Consider the following 22,205-nt stretch of genomic DNA (forward strand, 5'->3'; position numbering starts at 1 on the left):
GTGCTCGATATGCCTGTTTGCTTCATAAAAATGGATATAAAACTACTTTCGACGATGTTGAACGATTCTGAAATGAAAGCTATGTGACAGCAAGAGACGAAGAATCTTAATTAATTTCATAATTTTACTTTGATCTCATATACCTATATATAATTATACGACGGTATAAAGCTAAATAAAATATAAATATAAACTTTACAAACATCTAGTCGAAAAGAGATATTTCAATCATGTAAGTAAACGAATTTAATGATAACTATTTGGACACTTTTAACAAGATCGTAATTTCGTAGAAAATTAAAAAAAAGTGACACGTAAATTTATACTGCGGTATGCTGTTTTAATTAAAATGTGGATTTCCTGGACCTACGGTATTGGATAACAAACCGCTATGTGTGTACCGTTTGGCGTACAAATTTTGTACGAATTAATGCCAGAAATATTAAAAGTTAACAAATATTGAATTTTCCGATCGCTAATTAATAATCACTAATAAAATTTTTCTACGCTTCAAGTGTGATTTAAATTGCTCCAAAATGTTATTCTGCCATGTTTGTGAAACGTATATTTAAGTTTCGTACATTAAATCGAAGAAATGTTAGAGGAAAACGAAATTTTCCCAGGCAGGCAAGAATACACAACGATTTGAATTTTCTTGGACACGTAAGTGGGAAGGAGTATGGAACTCATCGTTATTCTGAAAACGGTAATATGTAATAAGATATTGCGGCCGAAGAGCGGGGAAGTCAATTGGAATTCTCCGCTTTTGCATGTTACTTCCGCATTCCTTAACGGTGTCTCCGAGCATCGTCACCGTTTCTTGGTAAAAGTGCAATCAGCCCGATCACTAATGCGCTTCCACGACGGCATACTACATTGCTCCCGCGGTTTTGCCTCGTCGAAATGGAATTTGCAATTATCTGGCCGCAGAAGGGCCGCTTTGTTCTGAATAGCGCGTTGCGTCCACTGAATCTCCAACCAGTTCCTATTCCACCAACCATCCAGACAGGCAGACCTTCCTGCTCAACCGTATTTGAAAAACTGATAAATTAAGCTCTACCTTTTGAATCGTTAATTATTGACCACTGAAACCGCGCATTGGATTAATAACTTCTTCTGTCACCGTATTAATTATTTGCGGATCGCAATATATTCCCGGCTGTTTCGTCAATACTCTGCTCAACGTTGATTAAGAATTTGCATACGTTTATCAGATTTACATTGCAATTTATAGGGAATATTATTATTTTATCTGTCCTTCAAATTCGCTCATGTATTTCATAAAATATATTTTCAAATTGTCAGTTTCGGATCTTTGTTCGATCAAGAAATAAAAGATATTGATGAACGCAGGAGTAGAATTAAATGAAAATGAAAAACAACTTGTCACGAGTTAAGAATTATTTACAACTTTGCAATTGTATCACCGTGAAGATCACTCGAAAAGAAACAAAGATCGACATATCTATATCTTCAACTGATTCTTAATTTCATCGAGGTTGGAGATTTTGCTTTCCCTTAACGAACCTTTACCGTAGGCGAGAAACGGTTGTAGAATAGCAGTATTCTCCCGGTGAAATTAATTCTAGAAGGGCTAGTTTGCAACGGACACAACAGGTATTATGAACATGAGTCTAGGCGGGATTTAATCCGGTGGTTGAGGGGCGGAAGGGGAATGAATTCGGAATTATCGTGTTAGTAATCTTACGAGTTTAGCTGCACATGATGCGCAATAATTCTTCGGTGTACGTTTTCGTACGGTCGGCCGTGCAATTGTCAGGAACAGCCGGGCGAACCGTTGCTACCTAATGGCGAGTTTGTTAGCCGGCACCTCGTGACGAGTTGCCAGGAAAATTCCGCGAATTCAACCTTGGAACTCGTATTTTTGCGGGGCTGACGTTTCGACGGAAACTTTTTCAATCTTTCCCTACCGGAACGCAGCGTGGAAGACGATCTGCAGCTTTTCTAATGCCTCGACCGCTCGTGTGAGAATAACCCAAGTTTTGTGGATTGGAATATTTTCAGGTAGAAATTTTCGTTGAACTAGCATGCTACGAGGAACGCCGGATTTCCGCTTTGATCGATTATCCGAATGCGGAAATAAATTTTGGAAATGTAACGTGATTTCAGTAAAGTGATTTTTCTTCGAAAACTTTTTAAACAGATCGTACTGCGAGACTAAAGCAATTATATAAGTAGTACATCTTTGTCTTAATATATTTAGACACTGAAACAGTAGTGTATGGCATCTGAAGACCACACGAGAATATGATAACTTTACTTTCCTCGAATTTCTATCGATATAAATATCTTAATTGTTCGAGTAGGTAAACGCACTTAATGGAAAAATCATTTGCGATTTGTCGTGTTGTTTATAATATATTGAAGTTAAAAATTACTTCCCCATAAAAGGACGAGAAATGTGACTTATTATGTTTCTCTTCCGTCGCCTTCATTTGACATAATAATCGAGTCACATCGACTCGTCGCTGTCATTACTAAACGTGTAACGCAATAATCTTTGAGTTACTTGAATACCTTATTAGAGTATGTAATTGATTTAATCGATAGAGATTCAAAAGAAAATTTCTTTGCTTTCAATTCCGCGTTTCCTTTGTGCAAGTAACTTAATGAAAGTGGAAACTGGAAGGGCGTTGTTTTATTCTTTCCATCCCTTGGCTTGTCTTGTCGTAAGTTGCTCAGGAGAACCAAAAAGTAGGTGAAACAAGAGGAAGAAAGTTAGAGAAAGGCTGATGGAGCTGTTGTCAAGCAAAGAGCGTGTACCAAGCTTGTAGGTGTTTCAAAATAGCTGTGGTTAATGAAGCTATTAATGCCATGTCGCGGAACTGTGCATCGATAAACAGAAAAGTTATTAACGTTAACGTATACACATTCAGACAACGATGCGAATATGCATGCATACTTTTAAATTAGTCCATCTCCTTCTGAAGTGACGAATATCGCTATCTATGAACTATATACATACAGATTGTATATTCTATTAATTTTTAATTTAATTTTTAATTTTAAAATTAATTTTAAAAACAAAAAAGCTTTAGTGTTTAATTTTCATCGTTAGTTTTTATATAGGATTGCTTGACAACGCATTGAATTCTAAAGGCCCTCTATTAAAAAATTAAACAACGTCTCCTATAGTAAATATGATGTACAAAGAGAAGGCAGCTTATCAATGGCAGACAGGGCAAAAGTTCCTGTGCAAGAATCGAAGGGAAGTTGGAAGGGTGACATCGCGTAAAGCATAGGTTAGAGGGCAAGAGGGAGAAAGGAAAATCCGGAAAAGGATAGAAAAGGGGAAGGTAGGAGAAGGAAGGGCGGCTGGTGAGCATGGGCTATGCGCGCCACGTGTAATTAGCAATGTTCCGGGGTGTAGAGACTCGACTTTAATGGAGCGCGTCGCATTAACCCCGGCATTTACACGTCAGGCACGAAGATCGAGTGGAATCGGAGAGCGTGCCTCTTTCGAGCGGCTTAAATGGATTCACGTTGTCGAGTTATACGGCTGGTCGCCGCGGCCTTCGTAACTCAGATGAACGAAACACCCATGGAGAGTGGCATACCTTTATCATTTGCCCGTCTATGTGAAATAAACGCTGAATCTGGGATAATAAGATTTTTGAGGCTTTCAGGGACCCAAATGAATGTAATTGACATCGCAGATTGATATTTCTTCGTGAAAAATTTGCTACGTAATTAATTATTGGATTATTCGAGCTATTTTTGGGCAGTATAATAATTTCTCAGATTTGTATCGTTTCTGAACTGCATAGTTTAATATTAAACTCTGTTGTTTGTGATCTTTAAAGTTTAGTATCAATGAATAAATTTTCCACATTCCTCGCAAGAAACTCATCGATGTTATAATTTATTATTAGTCCAAGCTACTCACTGATAACTGGATCATCCAACTAATACAAATCTCTCCTAATTCATTTTTCTGTTTGGTACATCTTCGATTGAAGCTCCTCTGGTCATTTGCATATATGGTCGATATTTTACAAACATCTCTTAGATACTTTTAATTCGATATATTTATAGTTCAATCGCTAAGGAAATACCGTAGACTGAAATTACTCTGAAAAAATATCGGGAAATAACACGGTGCAAATACGTGACCGTGCGCAATTTTAACCCTTGTGCTCGGAAACAGAGCCGAGCACGAAAGCGAACCGTTGAACGGATCGAGAGGCTGCAGGTTTCTGCTCGGGCAGCTATCAAATAAGGGATAACAAGTCTTGCTACGTTCCAGAAGCGAGACGCTGCGTCGCGTCGTAGAGCAGGCTTCCCTTTGTCAGAGGGTTCGGCGTAATCGGCGAAACTGCTTTCCCGGTATCACGGTGTGTAACGATAGTACCGGCTCAATTTATTCCAAGATTATACGCGGTGAACGCGCTCAGAACGCACTTACACGAATTTCGGATCGTGCGTTGTGCACCAGGATACGCAGGGAACAATGGGTGGAACGTGGAAAGGTTACTCAGATTTCCGAGGATGCTATCAATGTACTTTAACAAGCACGTTCATTATAGATCGGATACACTGATGTAAAGGCATCGTTAGAAATCGTTATCTATAGAAATATTACTGGCATCGATTTTTGTAATTAAGGCATCACCAGCATTGAAGATGCTCACGATGTTTATGATTCTATATTAACCCATTAACGGCCAGGGTTGCGTTAACGCAACATTCCATTCGCAAATTTTCTCTGCCAATTTGCATTATCGATTTCTATTTTTCAACATTGTGACTATGAAAGAGAATTCCAAGGGTTAGCTTAATATCTCTTTCCTCGCTGTTTCTTCTATCTAGATTTTACAATTTTATGAAATAAAATTGATATTTGTTGCAAATATTGTACAATTATTGTATCAATTTTCCTTCGAATTCGAACAGCAAAATGATCGAACAGCCTCAAAATTCTACAGATATCTTTTCGCATTTCAACAGAATGCGAAAGGAGATGTTTCCAATTATGCAAAATTTCCAAATGAATAAATCATGCATTCGAGGCTATTATTCGAACGTAACCATTGCAATGTGCAGAGGCTGAAATATTCTATAGGGACGGATTAAGAGCGATTGTAAACTTAGCATCTCGATTCTTGTGTTCTATTGCTGTAAAATTTATACGGTCTCAAGTACTGAAATTTTCTTAATCACTTCTACATCTTCTAAATATTATGAACATAAATATTTTTTCTACCCCTCTATCTACTAGACTTCCGCTTTAAAACGTTTGTATTTATCCACAATTGCACATACACATCGCGATAGCTCGGATCGTGTACCGATTTTATTCAGATCACTAATAACGATCAAGTTAATCTCCACAATTCAGTATCTCTAAGATCAAAGCGTTGTTTACCTAAAACATGATTTTATCTTTGGTACAGCTTCCGTGACAATGAAACATCACGATACGACGACACGGTCTCTTTAACGCAGCGTGATCGTAGTCGTGGAATGAGAAACGTCGCGGCAAGTTGAGAGACGCATTGGAAAGTAAGACGGATCCAGTGTGCGGTTAACGATCGAACGTGTCGAAGGAAAGTCATCATGGATGGAAGATCGGACGCGCGCGCGAGCGCGAGTCTTCGATGTCTCGGCTTCTCGTGCAAACTTAGTTTACTATCATGGTTATTTACCCCACCTTCTTCCACTGGAAGTACGCGAGAAACGAGGCGACGCGAAGTTGCAATAAGACCACACGGCCGTAACTAGCGAGGCAGACAGAGAGGAACGAGCAGCAAGAGGCGAGAGCGAACGTGCAAGAGTAACAGACAAAAGGGGTAACAGAAGGGAGAGGGAGAAAATGGCGTATGCATGGTTATAAGGGGAAAGATGGGAGGGTTGTAGGACGAAAAGTGAACAGGATAGGGGGAAAGCTTTGTTCCCGTGACGTCATGATGGAACGCGTCCCGTAACTTCTGCTCAGGAAATTGGAGAAGTATTGTGATGCAAGAGGTAGCCTGTCGGACGAGAAAACCGAGGAACCTTCAAACTCCTTCTTAGCCTGCTTATGTCCTCATGGAAAATTGTACGTACGAGTACGACGCCGCACCGTATAGAACAGTTTGTCGGCAGTTGTATTCAAACAGATGCAACTCGAATGGCGACCTATGAAATACTAAAAATAAGAAATGCGCCAAATTCTCTATTGAAAAGAAAAACATCCAGGACGATAGTTTCTTGTATCTTTTTTCGGGTAAACTAGACGGATTTTTGTACTTGCCGATATTCACAATTACACAAATCATGGAACTATGCCGACGCTAAACTGATCAACTCTGTGTTCTGAATACTTCTTAATCTTAGAATTAAAATACATGGTTTTTTTAAGCTAAACGATTAACTTTGATAGAGTTAATCAGTTCGATTTCTGAATAACTTGTTTAACGATATGGACAATTCATTTCCTAAATACCTGTGCAGGTTTCGTACACATATTGATACTAGTATTTTACGCCCATCATAAATGGCACAAGTTTTTTTTTTATTTTATTCGTACAATTTTAAAACGTAGTTTTTAGTCGGATAAAACACATAAATGTATGATTTCAAAGCGTGAAAAGGGGAATTATATAACGCAAATTGTTCGATGATCATTTTTACGTCGCGTGCGTTTAAAATCAAAATTTCGAAATAGGAAATATCGGCGCGTCGTTAAGAGATCGATCAGGATTAATTATTTGGTGGGCGGGATACAATTTCGAGTATCGTGATTCAAATGGTGGACTATCTACACAGCAGTTAAATCGTTACTCGATACTCTTTGATTCCATTTTCAGCGAACCGCAAAGTTTTGATGATTCAGTGACCACCAGAAAAGCACCGAAATTATTCTGTCGCGAGTTATACGAGCGATAACGTTGGCCAACGACATAATTTTCTCGATACGCGTCCAAAAATTATGAACGTGTTGTAGGACTAACAAGACCTATTAATTGACATCTTTATTGGATTATAGGCGATCACGATTATTTGGGTTAACTTTGGACATTTTACTTCATTTAAAATTCAATTTATATTTTGCACTACAAGGATTATGGTGATATAGACTGATATATGACGTGGCGGTTGAAAAAATATTTAACTTATATTTTACTTATTTTCTTTACGTATCGTGTTAAGAGGGCGAAAACAACCTGAAAGTTGTGATGGAAAAACTTTGTGTAAATGTTTGTAATCAAATAATTGGTACATTGTTATTTTCTTAGATAGACGTTATTATTTCATTCGAGAGTCCAGTTACTAAACTATTTGCAACCAAATATACCGATATAATTTTTTTCATGTGTTCATTGTGAATTACAAGGTACTTACGCTAACGAAAATATCGGTTAAATGATACGGGTAATTACGCATGGAACGAATATCCGAGCTCTGTTCCATGATTACGGAAATTCGATTTCGCTCGTGTGTTTATGCTCGAAAAACTTCAGTTTTATCTGACCGAGTGCTAATCGATGTAGGGGTCTTTGGAAAATCTTATTAACAAGCTGGTAATAATTTCCGATAATCACACGTACAGCTTGAACCGAATAGTTAATCTCACGATTTACCTGATAATTGAATAACGGAATTATAGCTATAATTATACCTATTTACATTTTACATATTTTTATTGCAGTATTGATTTGTACACTATCACTTTTATAGTTAATTTTTCTCAACATCTAAAGGCTGTCGACTTTTAAGATACATGGCTGTAACAAATTAATACGACGTGATCTCCGTATAATTTTACAATTAAACGTCGTCGTATTAAATAACTCACAAAGTTAAAATCAAGTCACGTTGTCTATCCACACTTTTGAAATACACTTAAAATTTCATGCGTGAATTATTTGCATCCTCCGCATCTACCAAACTTTGCAAATTCTTCTTACGCAGGATATTTGAATTTGTTTTTTTTTTTTTTTAAGAGTTTCTGCACTTGGTAATTCGAAACCTCTGACTCCCATCTTTAGCCTGACTCCGTGTCTCATTTCCTCCTTCTATCTCTCTTTTCGTCGTCAGACCCCACACTCTTCGGAGTTCATCTAAGTTAAGCTCTAGTGATTTGCATTCCAGAGCTAAGGACGTTCGAAGTTCGATAAGGCAATAAGTGTGAAAAAGTGATTCCACGTTGGTATCGCGACCGGGATGAGAGCTTTCCAATACGATCGACAACATATAAATTAATCGTGAAATTTCGCTACGCCCTCGATAAAAATAAAGACCAACTTAAATGGAAGTACACTCGGAACCCGATGACGCAGAAAGCAGAGTGCGCGATTAACTACGTTTCACCCTATTCCTATCTTTCCATTTTTCTCCTTCCCTCAAGTGAACCGTGTTCAAACATTGTACAGGAATTTTAGAGTGTTTTAACTCTTTACTTTCGCGAGTGCCATCGGGAAGTAATTCAAGAATTCTCTCGAATATTTCAGTTAATTAAATATTTGGGAAAATTGCGAAAATATTAGATTGGTGCATAAGAAATGTCATTTATTCGGTGGTTGAAATTTATAAATGAATCCACTAAATTTCATCATCTCGTCAACTAATAATCACAATAAGGAAGAGGAAATTTGTTACCAAATTTGATATATTCAATACCGAGAAGATTTATAATAAAGATACCAAAATTTCATTATTCGCCATCACGAATAATCAAAATATGTACTTAACTTTTTTATATTATAATATCATTCTATACTAATAATTTCTTACAATAGTAATTTAAAAAGTAACGTTATCCGACAATAGCGTAATGTGATTTTAACGCGATTTAGAGCGGAAGGAGAATATTTTAAAAAATTCATGGTATTCCATAAAAGAGACACCAAAATGTCACGAACCGTTATTCTACGCGTCGTATCCCGTAGGAAATCAAGCCAAACTCGTCGGAAAAACCAACAGCTTTTTTTCTCCTATTGTCCTATACAGTGAACAAATATATTTTTGGCAATGCGATTCCCCTCTCCGTGGAAATATCATGTTTGCCGTAATGTTGAGTCGCTTTAATCTAAAAAGGGAATTTTCTTTGTTTGAATTTTTGTAAATTAGCAGAAGAATTACATGCAATCAGGATGGCAGCTGTTTCCTTTCCCGTATTCCATTTTCCTGTTAAGAAGTCAGTTCAAGTCAGTTTTGTCAGTTATTGGCAAAACAAACAGAACAATGTTAACCCAGGTTGCGGTCCAATTAAAAAGAAATTAGTTTTTAATGAACGAACCTTATGAATATAAACTAGATGTAATGGATGGTGGAATGTTGTTTGATAGGGGTAGGAAGCCAGATTTTCTTCTGAGGAAGGCAGAGTGAAGAAAATAATCAAGGCAATAGAATAATATAGCATCTTATATTATTATATAAGCTATGAAAATGAAACAAACTGACACCCGTTACAGCATTTGATGCAGGTTTTTGTAAGTGTGTATTAAAGCAGTTCGAGCTTATCGGTGTGAAGCTTTATCTTCTATTGCAATTATTTTTTTGTGACACATTCGAGAATAGGATACCGTCAAAATTAATCTCTTTGCTTGGCACGTAAGTCTAACAATAAAATCGCCAATATACGGCGCGACTACGTTAATTAACACTGTTTCAATTAAAACTATTCGAAATGTTCTTGCACGCGGGTGAGGCTTATAAATTTTCAATTAAAAAGGAGGGGGGAGAAGAGGAACGAGAACAAAGTTGGCACTAACTTAACGAACATAAGCCGGCGAAAATTCAATGATTACGGAAATTACCTGCCGGCGGTTGACGCGCTCGGAGCCTCCTTCCGGCTCCGATTTTCCTTCTCCCCGTAAGGAAGGACAGAAAGAAAATGAAGTAAGAAACAAATTCAATGACTGGGAGTCCGGCAGTCTTAAACTTTAGTCGATCACTGTGTTGGAGGCGTCTAGGGACGAGACAGTGCCGGAGCCACAGTTGAAAGGAAACGTTCTCACGCGTCAATACCACCGGCGGAAAAGAAGGATTCGGAGTTCGCGCGAAGTCGTTTCATCTTGACAAACTCGTAAAAGCGAAGAACGAGCGTCGTAAACTTACCCCGGTGAAGATCGGTGTCATTGTATATTCACGAATTCACGGATGCACATCGTGCACACGAAAGCGGAAAACACATATGGCAATAGGTGGTTACCTTTTATTTGAGACACAGCTACGCGTCTTTATTCGCGCGGGAATGAGAATTAATCGAACTCCAGCGAGCGTGCAATCGCTTTTCTGCATGTTCAATGGAAATTGTGTTTGAACGTTGCGACACCACTAACGGATGTAATCGTGCCTCGTCATATTTCATCGTATTTCTATCGTCAGACTTTGCCGCGTAAGAAGATTTCGAGTTCGAGAGAACCGAATTCGCTCACTACCATTACGTTTCAGTTTCGTGCAGTTTCAGAGTTCGTTGCTGCTTGATATTCGTATATCGTTGATGGTTGAGTCAGACAGGGAAATACATATGCAAGTTGAGGTCATGAAGCTCTTAGTAATCCTGGGGAAAAATTTTCTTGTCTTAAGGAAAATAATTCTCAATCATTTCTGGTCATTGGGTATAAAATATCAATGTTTTAGTTCAGTTGCCTGCGTTACTAAAGGTAAAAATAGTATTTCAATATTGTTTGTAGAAAGTTTTAAATTCAATTAAAATATGATTCCCGAAAATAGTTGCATTGCACATACTTCTCGATTTATACAACTGTAATCGAACATCGCTGGTAACGTTATTCTTCCCTGCTGAATTGTTTTTCCATAGACTTGTCTTCCTCGATAGTTGCAAAAATATAATCGATCAAAACGTTTTTTCCCATTCAAATATTTTACGTTTTACGTTAGAGCGCGATAATTCTTTTATCCGCTTCGTTGTAAAAGACGCAAAAAATTCTCACGGATTTATCTGTTTCTGTGTGTAGTTTCAATGAAAACACGCAGATCAATTGGTACGTGCAATGCTCGCGCTGGCAGCGATCATTTTGAAGTAACGTATAAAATCTAATAGCAAGCCACGTAAAAAAAGTAATTTCTTTTGATTATCATTGAAATAGTTGACATAAATTCCAGTATAAATTTGTTATTTTTGTACTGGTTTCACAAGTTCCATTCGATAAATGCTTTTTCTATATTATCGAATATTTTAAAAGGATTTCAGTTTCAAGAACGCTTCAAATTTAAAACTATCAATGATATAATACAAGTTAAGGAAAATTGGACGGTATAGTTCATTCGTTGGTTGTTTAATGGATTGCGCTGTGCCACTTTCGTACACCTTGATTTAATTAAAACCTTAGAGAAGGATGAGGAAAAATCGAAGGAGAGATAAATAGTGTGTGTGTGTATATCTCAAGAAGTATAAAAGCATCTCGGCGAATATCAGTCCCTGTAGATTTACTCAAATATGACTTTTTGTATTCTTTAAGGGACATTTGTTAGAGTCTCCAGTTTTATGTGACGGTTAATTCATAGTAGTGGACTTAACGTTCTCTAGAGAGTAATGTGTATCAGTCGAAAATATTGCACGTCCCCGGAGATAACATCTATCTAATAATCATTTTACAAAAACGTTTGAAACTCTCTTAGTATCGAACATGAATATCAACGATTTATCTATCAAATTCTTTTCGTTAGTTAGAAACTGAATAAATTTGCAAATATGTGTAGGACTTGACAAATATGTAAAGGCAAAAGTTAAGGGAAGACTAAATACTCGAGTTAAATGAAATATTTGACTTTGTTGATTAAAAAACATTTCTTAAAACGTTTCTGAGTACATGCCAAACTTGAAATATGTTTTAAAATAAATCTTTGTTTCGAATATTGAGATATATTATGTGCGAAAATAATTTTGTAGTACTTATTTTTAATACTACATAGATTGTTTAAAATGTCGTTTAAATATATTCGACATTTTTTGGTTAAGAAATTTATAGCTGTATCGTCACGCTTTATATTTTATTTAATGGCGTGCACTAAAAGTAAAAGCTCGGTGTTGCCCGCTTCAGCTGTTTACTTGTTCGATTTAATTTCGCTTACGAAAGCACCGTCTCGAAGAGAATCAACGATCCTTAGCCAGTTGCTCAAGGGAACGAGAAGAGCTGGACCCTGGGATCGATACTACGATACGAATTATAATTTGAAAAGTAATTGCCCGAAAATACTTATTCGTACTGGTATTCCACTTCTATGAAATAGCAAATCCAAAAATATCTTTGAAAAGCACAACAGTAGCTATTAATTAATAATAACTGACCAATAATTAGGATTATAAGCGTTTCTAAAATGTCAAATGTCTCTTATACTTTATTAAAAATGAAACAAATCAACAAAAAGAAAAACAATATACAGTAACAAACAAAGAATATAGTAGTAGAACGTAGCCGAATAAAAATAAATTAAACATGAGTGTAGATTAAGTAATTATGGAATTTCGACTCAGTAAAAATTCCTCCTAATTTAAATTCCGTTCTAATTTAAGTTTCCTCGAAAAATTAGGCCATTTGTTGAAGATAGGAAAATCAAAATTAGGAAGTTGCGCTGCGTTCACGGAATATTATTTTTATTAGGGAACAATAGAGGAGTAAGGCCGTGTTGAATAAAGCGTTCCGGAAATTGTGGTGTTCATGCAACGTTTCAAATTTATTTTCGTGTAAATTTCGCCTACTCTTGTAGCGAAATACCTGCGCAGCCGCAAACGATCATCATCGGAAAAGTGATAGTGTCGCGGTTTTGGTCTGACACGATATACGCGTATAAACTCGGCTACATAGCGTGGGCCTTCGTGCAGGATCAATGGTCCATAATGAATATTTTAACCGTTTCGATGAAACGATCAAGAAACTGGGAAATTTTATTTAAACTATCTATTTCGAAATCGACTGCATCGGAATGAACGCGAGGTTTTTGCATTTATGATCAAACGATCATTTTGGGGCTGAACGAAAGTTCATTTAAATATTAATGTGACAGAATATTAGACGCGATTATAGCAATTCCAACGATTATATAGAGCTTGTTTTGTACGTGCAAGTTTTTTAAAATGTCTTTGATTTATTTACTTGTATATTGTTATGTTTTAAAATTACATATACATTCATAAGGTACGTAATACGTGCATTATTTATTGTAATATAACACATTTACATGACGCATGGAGTAATTATTTATTTACAAATAAGTTAAATTTAAATATATCGAATAACGACTAATCAATTGGTAAGTATGTCGTTCTTTTGTTGTAAATTGTAAATTGTAAATTTTGTTGTTAATTGAAATATCTTCCTAATTGAGTAGCACTATATGCACGTGTTACATTGCAAATAAATTTTGACGTCAGTATAATTCCTAACTGGTATAAATTCGAAGGTGATACACTGCTGCAAATTCAAATTTGTTCTTTTACATCGTTCTAACAGATTAAACGTGTTTTCGTAATTGCTCTTCGAAAAGCACTTTTATTTGTCAAGGTTCGATCCAGGAAAAGATAGAAACGAATATATTAACTGTTTTACGGTCTTTCAACGCGTCCTCGATCGTCTCATTAATCAACCATAGGAAGCCACGTATTTTGCAAGCATCGCATGATACCTGAAAAATAATTATCTCGGACAAATGATCTCTCACGCTAAACCCATCTCTGAGTGCGCTTTAATCTGCATCTAATCTAAACACGTAAACCCTTGTTACACGTGCAACGCGTGTTGTTACGGTTTCCTTTTCACGAATCCCTGTTCCTCAAATTACGAAATAAAATGCGAAGAAAAATACATTTATAGAAGATGATATTAGTTGAACAAAAGAGATATATTTTATTTTCTTGTGTCCAAATGATCGATAATCACAAAGTATATGTATATCTTGACACATTATTTACTTTTTATTTAGCAGATCGTAAACAACATGGGTTTTCACTCTGACTGTCAGAAAGCAGAAAGTAAAACCGTCACCGAGGAAGAACTGCAGTTTGAAAGATAACATTTATGCAAATGTGGCACGATTCCTACAAGTAGTTTCGCAAGATGCGGAATGGGAAGTTGCTTTAAACATGGACGACTCTTAAGTGCAAACCGAGTCAAGATATTTTACAGTAATTCTTTTTTGGAACACGTACCGGTAGATCGAGTTATGAATTCTTCTAGCGATTAATGAATAATTCAAAGCAACTGAAGTTCCAGCTCTATTCGCTTTCTATTCGAGTGAAAAACGTAGGAAATTTGTTCAACACGTTGTTCTTTTCTCGATGTTTTGTATTTTATGTCGAATATCAGTTACTATTGTTTTAAAAATAAGAAAAGAAGAAAAAGATGGTGATTGTACCTAGTACAATTCAATTAAAAGAAACCTCAAATGTATCCTTTCTGAAATATATCTAGACACAGTTATCATCATTTTTCGCTGCACTAAAGGAAGGAAGGTAAAGATAACTGTTTGTTAAAATATTAAGTTGTTCGGAAAGTTCATAACGTTTTTAAAGTTGGGAAATGTGAAATAACAAGGTACTAAATTGAGACAAATTTCCTCAGTTGAACATTAAATGTGGCAATTAATGAAAAAAGTTCGAGATCGGTTAATAGCAAAGATGTTTTTCAACGCAAAACTTTTTTTATAATGACAAGATGCAGAACATTTTAGGGCTGTGCAAAAACCACTTGAAGCGATCGATTGCTAAACAGGACGAAAAGTTCTTCAGGAGAGCGATCATGCAGCTAACCAATAAGTCACAAAAAGTCATCGTAAATATTCTATAAAATCCTTTAAGTAATTTACCTTTCCTTACGAACTTTCCCGACAAGCCAATAATATCTTGAATCACTGACCTCTTATAGTTACCGTGAACCATGTAGAAAAGAAAAAAATGAAGGGAAAGGTACGCGATCCAAGTTCTTTTAATAGGCACATGCACCGGAATGCAAGCGTTTCCGCAAGGAAACGTCAACCCAAGGAGGTTGTCTTTTGAAATTGTCTTACTGTTAACTCAAGACATTCGCAGCTGGTGGTCGCGCAGCAGTCACCACGACAAGGATACGTACGCACATACATGCATTGTAAATAGATATAGTAGTACATAAGTAGAAGCAAATGTAAATTAAAGTTAACCCCATTCGCCGACTCTTTTTGTTCAGCTGTCTGCGTGAAAGTTGCTTGCGGTGTTGATGCTGCATCCGCCGCCGCTATTTCTGCTGCGGTATAGATCGGCTTTACCTTGCCAATAACGAACTGAAGTATTTCGTGTTCCGTGTTTCGCATTTTACGTCGCCTCGTCGTCCCATCACTGCGGAGACGTACGTAGGAATCAGTGGTTTCGCAAATATTGCCATCAAAATTTTCACCAGCATGGAGTGCGCCCAATATGATTTTCCTTTGAGTCACGTGGAAATTGAATTTCATTTTTTACTCGGAAGTCGTATATTCGATAGATAGTTAGAAGTCTTCTCGGCCAAATTTAGTTGGTAATGAAATTTTGATATCGTGAGATTGTGACATTCTAATTTTATTGCTATTGTTATTATGCAATTTTTATATTACTTTGATCTTTTATAACTTTTTATAATAATTTTATAGCGATAATAGGTATTTTTATCTAAAATTTTTAAGTAAGATTGTACAATGAAGAATCTTGATGTAAATGTTAGAAGCTTCTCCGTCGAAGATTCTCTCGTAATGTGAACAATGTCAAAAATTTAAAGTTAGGGGAAACGTTAACTGTAAGGTTGCACTAGTGATTTCGTTCTTCTATTATAAAGAGATTCGGCGCTCAAAGTAACCATCGAACACGTGTATAACGATGGCTGGACAAAGTTGCTTTCGTTCTTTTCCCTCGAAGGTTCGCAGTTCAAACGAATTGAATCTCACTTTGCAACATGAGACCATTTCTTCTTTCGAGGAATAACAATGTTTCACTCATGATAGAAATTGTACATCTAACGTATATCATTACTCAAAAATTATCTATATATATAATAATAAATTACTATATGTAAATATAATAATAATAACAATATATAATATATATTATATATATATATTAAATAATACTATTATCGATTTTCACTTACGAATCTTGTGAACTAATAGTAGAAACTTTTTATTCTGTGACCTATTCTTTATATTTCTCTTTAAATCTCTATTTTAATCTCTTCTATACTATAAACAATATGCAAGAAGCAGTAGAAATGTAAACTTATTAATTTATTTCTATAATCTTTAGTAATAAATAACTGTCGTATCGTATTAACTTCTTGGTTCCATTGCAAGAACAATATTGCATGCAATAATCACGCGATGTTATGTTCGTATAACTTATGGTATCGTCTTCTCCGTATGTCTAACATGGAGTAGAAACTTAGCACGTTTCACGAGGTATTATATTCGTCGACACGCGACACATTTCACCGTGTAATTTATTTGTAGTTAGACCGTACATTAGAATTTAAATAATTTCGCCGTGCCAGTATAATGCACAAGCGCCGTCAGTTATTTGCAAAATACGTTACGCTTTACAATTTACATTTAACTTTACCTTTCTTGTCGCATGCGCTTCGCAAATTTCCATAGCATACGTTTACCCCGACTTATTTAAATCGCCTCGAGGATAGATCTGAAATGTATTACACGTGTAGGTTGTTTGATAAGAAACGAGTGGATGAATTTGTAATAGTCAGTTGTAGTAAAATTCGTATAAGTACAAGAGATAGTGTACGTCAGTTATAATCATCGCTCGCTCAATACTATTTATTATGTCGATCACAGAAAGGATAATAATCAATCAATCCCCTAGGGAGCACGTTCATACATTTATATCGACGGGCGTTACCACAAAAAGTTAACTTTCTTGTGTAATTCTAACTGAAGATTACAGGAAACAGTAATAACAATCTTTCCCGATTTCGTTTGCCCCTAGACCTTGTAAACCAAAACAATCGTTAGTATTCAAAGGTACAATAATATGGGCCTGTCCCAGATCTGAATTTGCCGTTGACTTTTTCTACGCTCATATGCTGCTACAGATCGTTATCGTGCTTTTTCTTCGGTTTCGATTCGTTATGACGATAATTATCAAGATACCATATATTGGGCTGGCAACTAAGTGATTGCGGATTTTGTCATTAGGTGGCCTTAGGTGGCAATATGTATGTTGTAAGATCATGCGACTTACAAGGAGATTTTGATACAGATCTCTGAGAATGTATTTTGAAAAATTAATTCGTATCTACTTTACTATTAAAATTTTCATTTCATTCGTCGAATGACCAGATACACGTTACGACTAATGGCTCATTTTCAATGATAATTTACATACTTGCAGTTGGTTATTACCCTTGTCAAAATATACAAGTATTAACGCGTACCTTAATGAACGAGGAAAATTAGACACACTGGTTGTCAAAAGTTCCCATTTCTATTTCGATTATACTATAAATATGAATACTTTAAAAACAAAATTCTTCTTCATTATTTTCAAGAGCAATTATTATTATATATTGTTCTGAAATCTTTGCTTTTGAAACTTTCACAGATACTTTTCCTTTCGAATCTTTTCTCAAATGCACTAGAGACAAACGAATTAAGCGAGCACGAAATCGATAAATATCCGCACAATAGTCAGATACGGTGAGCTAATAACGAGACTTGTTGACCCGCTTGCAAATCGAATAAGCAACGGTGAATCGTGGGGCCAGATAATTTCGTCGATCACTTTGAAAATCAATGTCGCGCGAATTGGTAAAATTGTCGCGGCACACGCCCGTTACATTGTTCATGCTTTAAAGCAAACAACCATCAATGGTAATTAACAATTTATTGTCACGTAGACACGTGAACCAATATGAACGATCAAGTCGCTGACGCGACTATACAAAATAATTTTCGACGATATAGGCAACGCGGAAACGAGTCTACGCTATACCTCTTTGTCGATCGTTTAGATCGCGGATTAGAATTACAAATACTTTATCGAGGATGAAATCGTACGCGAAACCGTATCAGTGCCGTTACACGTGTTGGTCGAACGGAAAGGCCACGAATCTGTTCAATGGTGTGCACAAAGCGGAACGTAACGCCGCGAACGCATGTCCCGTGGAATATGGAAAATTAACAATCTCGCGTTAGTCCAGTGGCAAGGGAAATCGTAACACGCTCGCCGAATACCGTCAGACAACAATTTCAATAATAACCATACGTTACAGATTTTCGTTTTGCCGAATAAACGCGCGTTGTGGATAGACACGTGCTTTCCAGTGTCCAGTAATCGACCGTGATCAATGTAAACGAAGAACGTTTATTCGATGAGTGTATTTTGATAGAATTTGTACTTTTATATGCTTGTTATCGTTTGCATTTTTTTTCGATACCGCTCGACCGAATTCAACGTATAGAGATTGATAACAATTTTGTCGGCAACAAAGTCGAACGAAATTTATATTTATATAGATTTAAATAATATAAATATTTATTAATATAGAAATATAAATATCTGGAGCGAAAAGACGCCATGAGGGTATAAAGGTATTATTAATAGTTAATAATATTAGACACGCCAAATGTTCTTGTTTTGAATCTATGCTACTACCTTCTACCATTATCTTTTAGTAGTGCTAATGAAACTTCAAAATGTTTTATATAACAACGCGATATAGACATACAAATTTACACAAAACAACATTTTTCTGAACAATTACACGTTGTTTGGTCGGGAAACAAAGCGATCGATCCACGTCCCATGAAACATCAGCTGGAGTTCGTCTTTGACCGAGCTGTTAGTCAAGTTTCGCGGAACAGGATCGAACGTCATCGAGGAGAAACAGCAGCTTGAGGCCAGATAACGACGATAGAAGTGGTTAGGGTAGTCAATTTTGCGATGCAAGGCTGCGCGAGTCGAAAGTTCGCTCGGTGGAAACGGCCGATAAAGCGCGACGATGGTGAGGTGTAGTTCTGTCCCGTTCGTCGAAAATAGACGCGTTCGAATATCGAACCAACCGGTTCAATCTGTCAACCGGGATGGCCACAGAAATATTCACATTCTAGAAAAAAGAATAACGATTAACGAATGTGTTTAACCATAGTTCTCGATTGTTTCAGGCATGCTATGCGTCAGAAGACTGGAAACAGAGGTTCTCGCGGAAGATGACAGCGTTAAGTAGATAAAGGAACAGCTGCTGGTTCCACCGACCGACGACGACGACGATTCATCGCGTTTTCCATGCAGTGCACAATGCTCTGCCATCGCGCTCTTGTCGTTCTCTTTGCTGTCAACGTGCCAATCGGTAAGTGAAAAAGTTAACGGTGTCGTTTGCTTTTGGTTGTCTTTCGTCCGATTCAGGTCGACAATTTTACCCGATGCTGATGATTTGGACGAGAAATGAATGATTCTTGAAATGGAAATTTCGTTTGGCTAGATTTTATCTGAAAATGAAAATTATATTCGCAATGGGCGAAATAGTTTTCCAATTTTGATGCGATGCGATTAAATTCAGACTGTTTTAAAAATATATTGTGGTTTAGGGAAAATATGTAGGTATGAAATGCTATAGACACTATCGGATGAAACGAATTTCTCTTTCTTTTAAAAAAATTTTCATTACAGTCTCTAAAAAGACTTATAAATTAAAATCTCAATTTCACTACGGAAATCGGAAATCGTTCAAACCTCTGCTTGCTCAATTTATTTCAACAGCTATATACATTTCAATTCACTTCCTACAATGAAGCAAAAAAGAAGAAAAGGAAAAAGAAAACGAAGCAGAAACAGAATACACTTCTTGTGGTGAAGCGAATCGAGCATGTTTCCCAATTCTGGCGTCGAAGTCAATCATCAAACAGTTCTCGGTAAACTCGAAATTGGAACGCAATCGGCCGAGAGTTCCCCGGTGCAAAAGCAGTTAGCCCGCTAATTTCGCAGATCACCGGGACCCGAATTAGATATCAATTCGCATCGCAGCAGTTCGCGGATTGCGATCGACACAGTTAGGTATATAGCGAATGTAGAAATCCCGGTGGTTGCGCGGCGCGCGACGTCCGATGCAGATATACAACGGAGGTAGAGAAACGAGGTAGGAAGCCCGGTGCCAAACACGAGCCAAGGGGGAACGGTTAGCTGAACGAATTTCGGATATGCGCCGGGACCTGGAAACCGACATCGTAGCGACGTCGTTCCCGGTCGCCAGTCAACTTCTGCCGCTGATGTTTATTCCCTGAAACCGAGGGAGAAACGACGGCCGATAGCAATGCCGACTGGGCTTGTCGTTCGCGAATTAATTTACCGTTTCCGGATCTCGAATCTTACGCTCTTCACCCAGACGTACAGGTTCTGCGGCTGGATCCTTCGATTCTCACAGACGTATCCTTCGATTCTGTCCCTTTCCACGGAAATTCTAGCACGAATTCAACCCGATCCTATGGAATTCGAATCGAGCTCTTTCGGTCGACCTGTTTAATTTGCGGAAGAAACGAAGAAAATAAATTACTCCTTCTCCCTCTCTCTCTCTCTCTCTCTCTCTCTCTTCCATTTCCCCAGTGTCTTTGGATAGTTTATCTCCGTTCTGCATGCGATCTTTTACTACATCTGGAGACTATCTATGTACTATATGAGGCGTCCCATAACGGAATGTCATTATCTGAAACGATAGGTATGGTAACTTACTACGAACGATGTATCGTTTTGCGTCACACGAGCGAGTGTCGTCGTGCAAGGTAAAAGAGGAAATAATTAAAAAAGTTTAGGGCAACTGGTTCTCTCATCCGTTCACATCTCGACAACGGGTTTTCTTGATAGAAAAATAATTAAATAAGTTTGTTGCATGGTGTCGGATACGTTGGCGTGTAGCCAAGCTTCACAGAGAATAGAATTTAGCAGCGATTTGTCTGCTGGAACGGTGTCGCGGATATTCTATGGAACAAAGCGTGGATTAACGGTACGAGTGAATGAACTTAAGAAGCTCTAACACGAATGGTTCGCGATCAGATTATCATCACTCTGTTGCGTAATTTTGAAATTCTTTCTGCCTCTTCTTTCGTACATTATTTTTAATACTTTGTAGCCGTAATAATTTATTCGCATCTTTGTTACGGCGTAATTCCTCTTTTGAATAGGAATACAGTAAATGTTCGTCCATTGATGAACTGTTGTTTTCGTATTTCTAAGTAACTGATAATACGATATTCACAGAAAAAAGTACAACGAATACCGTATTAAAAGCAATATTTAATAGCAAAATAAGCGTATAAACTTAAAAATGATTGATAAAGATACAAAAATCAGGTAACTGCTGTTCACTGTTACTTTATTCGTTCCTTTCATTCTCTCGTCCTCTATCCTACGAATGTGATTAGGTTTGTACATCGGAATCAGATGTAGGGATGGATGGCTGAGAGAGTTTCCTCGTTCAGACGTCAATCACCCATTATCCAGTTTAAATTATGCTTGACTAACGAGAATGCATTGCCATTCTCCTCAAATACGTTCCTCGTTGCAGACTACGAATTCTCATCCACATTTCCATTCTCAACGTTGCTACAGCTTAAAACATTTGTATTTTTATCTTCTATCTTGTTAAGTGTGCATCTGTTTCTGCATTTTTTAAATGCTAGCTGGAAAACCTGGCCAAGCTTTCGATGATAAGAAATTATTCTTGTTTAAACCATTATGTGGATAATATGATTCATCTTGGATATGTAAATATAGCTAACAATGAACAGGTATCTATCGCAATTGAACAGCGATATATCGTTCCTCGTGTTCTGTAATCGTTCGTCTTTTTCTCATTAAGCTTTTCAATACTTGATCGCAATACCGAATTATTGTTACGTAACCATATTTGTCGTGCAAGAAAAGCGATCTTGGTTTGTCCGAATATTAACGTTAGACTTGCTGAACAGCTCCACCGTGACCTGGCATGGCGTAAATACCAGTATCTATGTTTACGGCTGCGAGTTGCATTTAGACCAACTACTTGCATAGTAGTAATTTGTGGATTTAGTCGACCATAAATTCAACAGTCCTAACACTGATTGCAATATGATGTTGACGTAAGATGCTCTATGCTTGATATCGTACATATAGACGTAACAGAATTTTCAATTAATCTGACGGTGGATTACAATCGTTAGTATAAATTAGAGTAGCGGTAAAACGACAAGCAAAATACTTTTGATTTGATTTTCTTTTGATCGTGGAAGAGCAATTTTCTTAAACGAATCGCACA

At 36.9% G+C, this 22,205-nt stretch overlaps 1 protein-coding gene across 3 annotated transcripts in view; it reads left to right on the plus strand.

Moving 5' to 3' along the window:
- LOC122577745 (lachesin-like) overlaps positions 1-22,205 on the plus strand; it is a 179,946-nt gene that overhangs the window by 61,419 nt on the left and 96,322 nt on the right. For all 3 annotated transcript variants that reach the window (XM_043749272.1, XM_043749275.1, XM_043749273.1), the window contains exon 2: positions 19,084-19,268. In XM_043749272.1, coding sequence (XP_043605207.1) covers positions 19,205-19,268 — 64 coding nt within the window. In that variant the 5' untranslated portion in view covers positions 19,084-19,204. The remainder of the gene's footprint in view (positions 1-19,083; positions 19,269-22,205) is intronic.

The sequence above is a fragment of the Bombus pyrosoma genome, linkage group LG2, assembly GCF_014825855.1.
Source record: "Bombus pyrosoma isolate SC7728 linkage group LG2, ASM1482585v1, whole genome shotgun sequence".
NCBI classification, from domain to species: domain Eukaryota; kingdom Metazoa; phylum Arthropoda; class Insecta; order Hymenoptera; family Apidae; genus Bombus; species Bombus pyrosoma.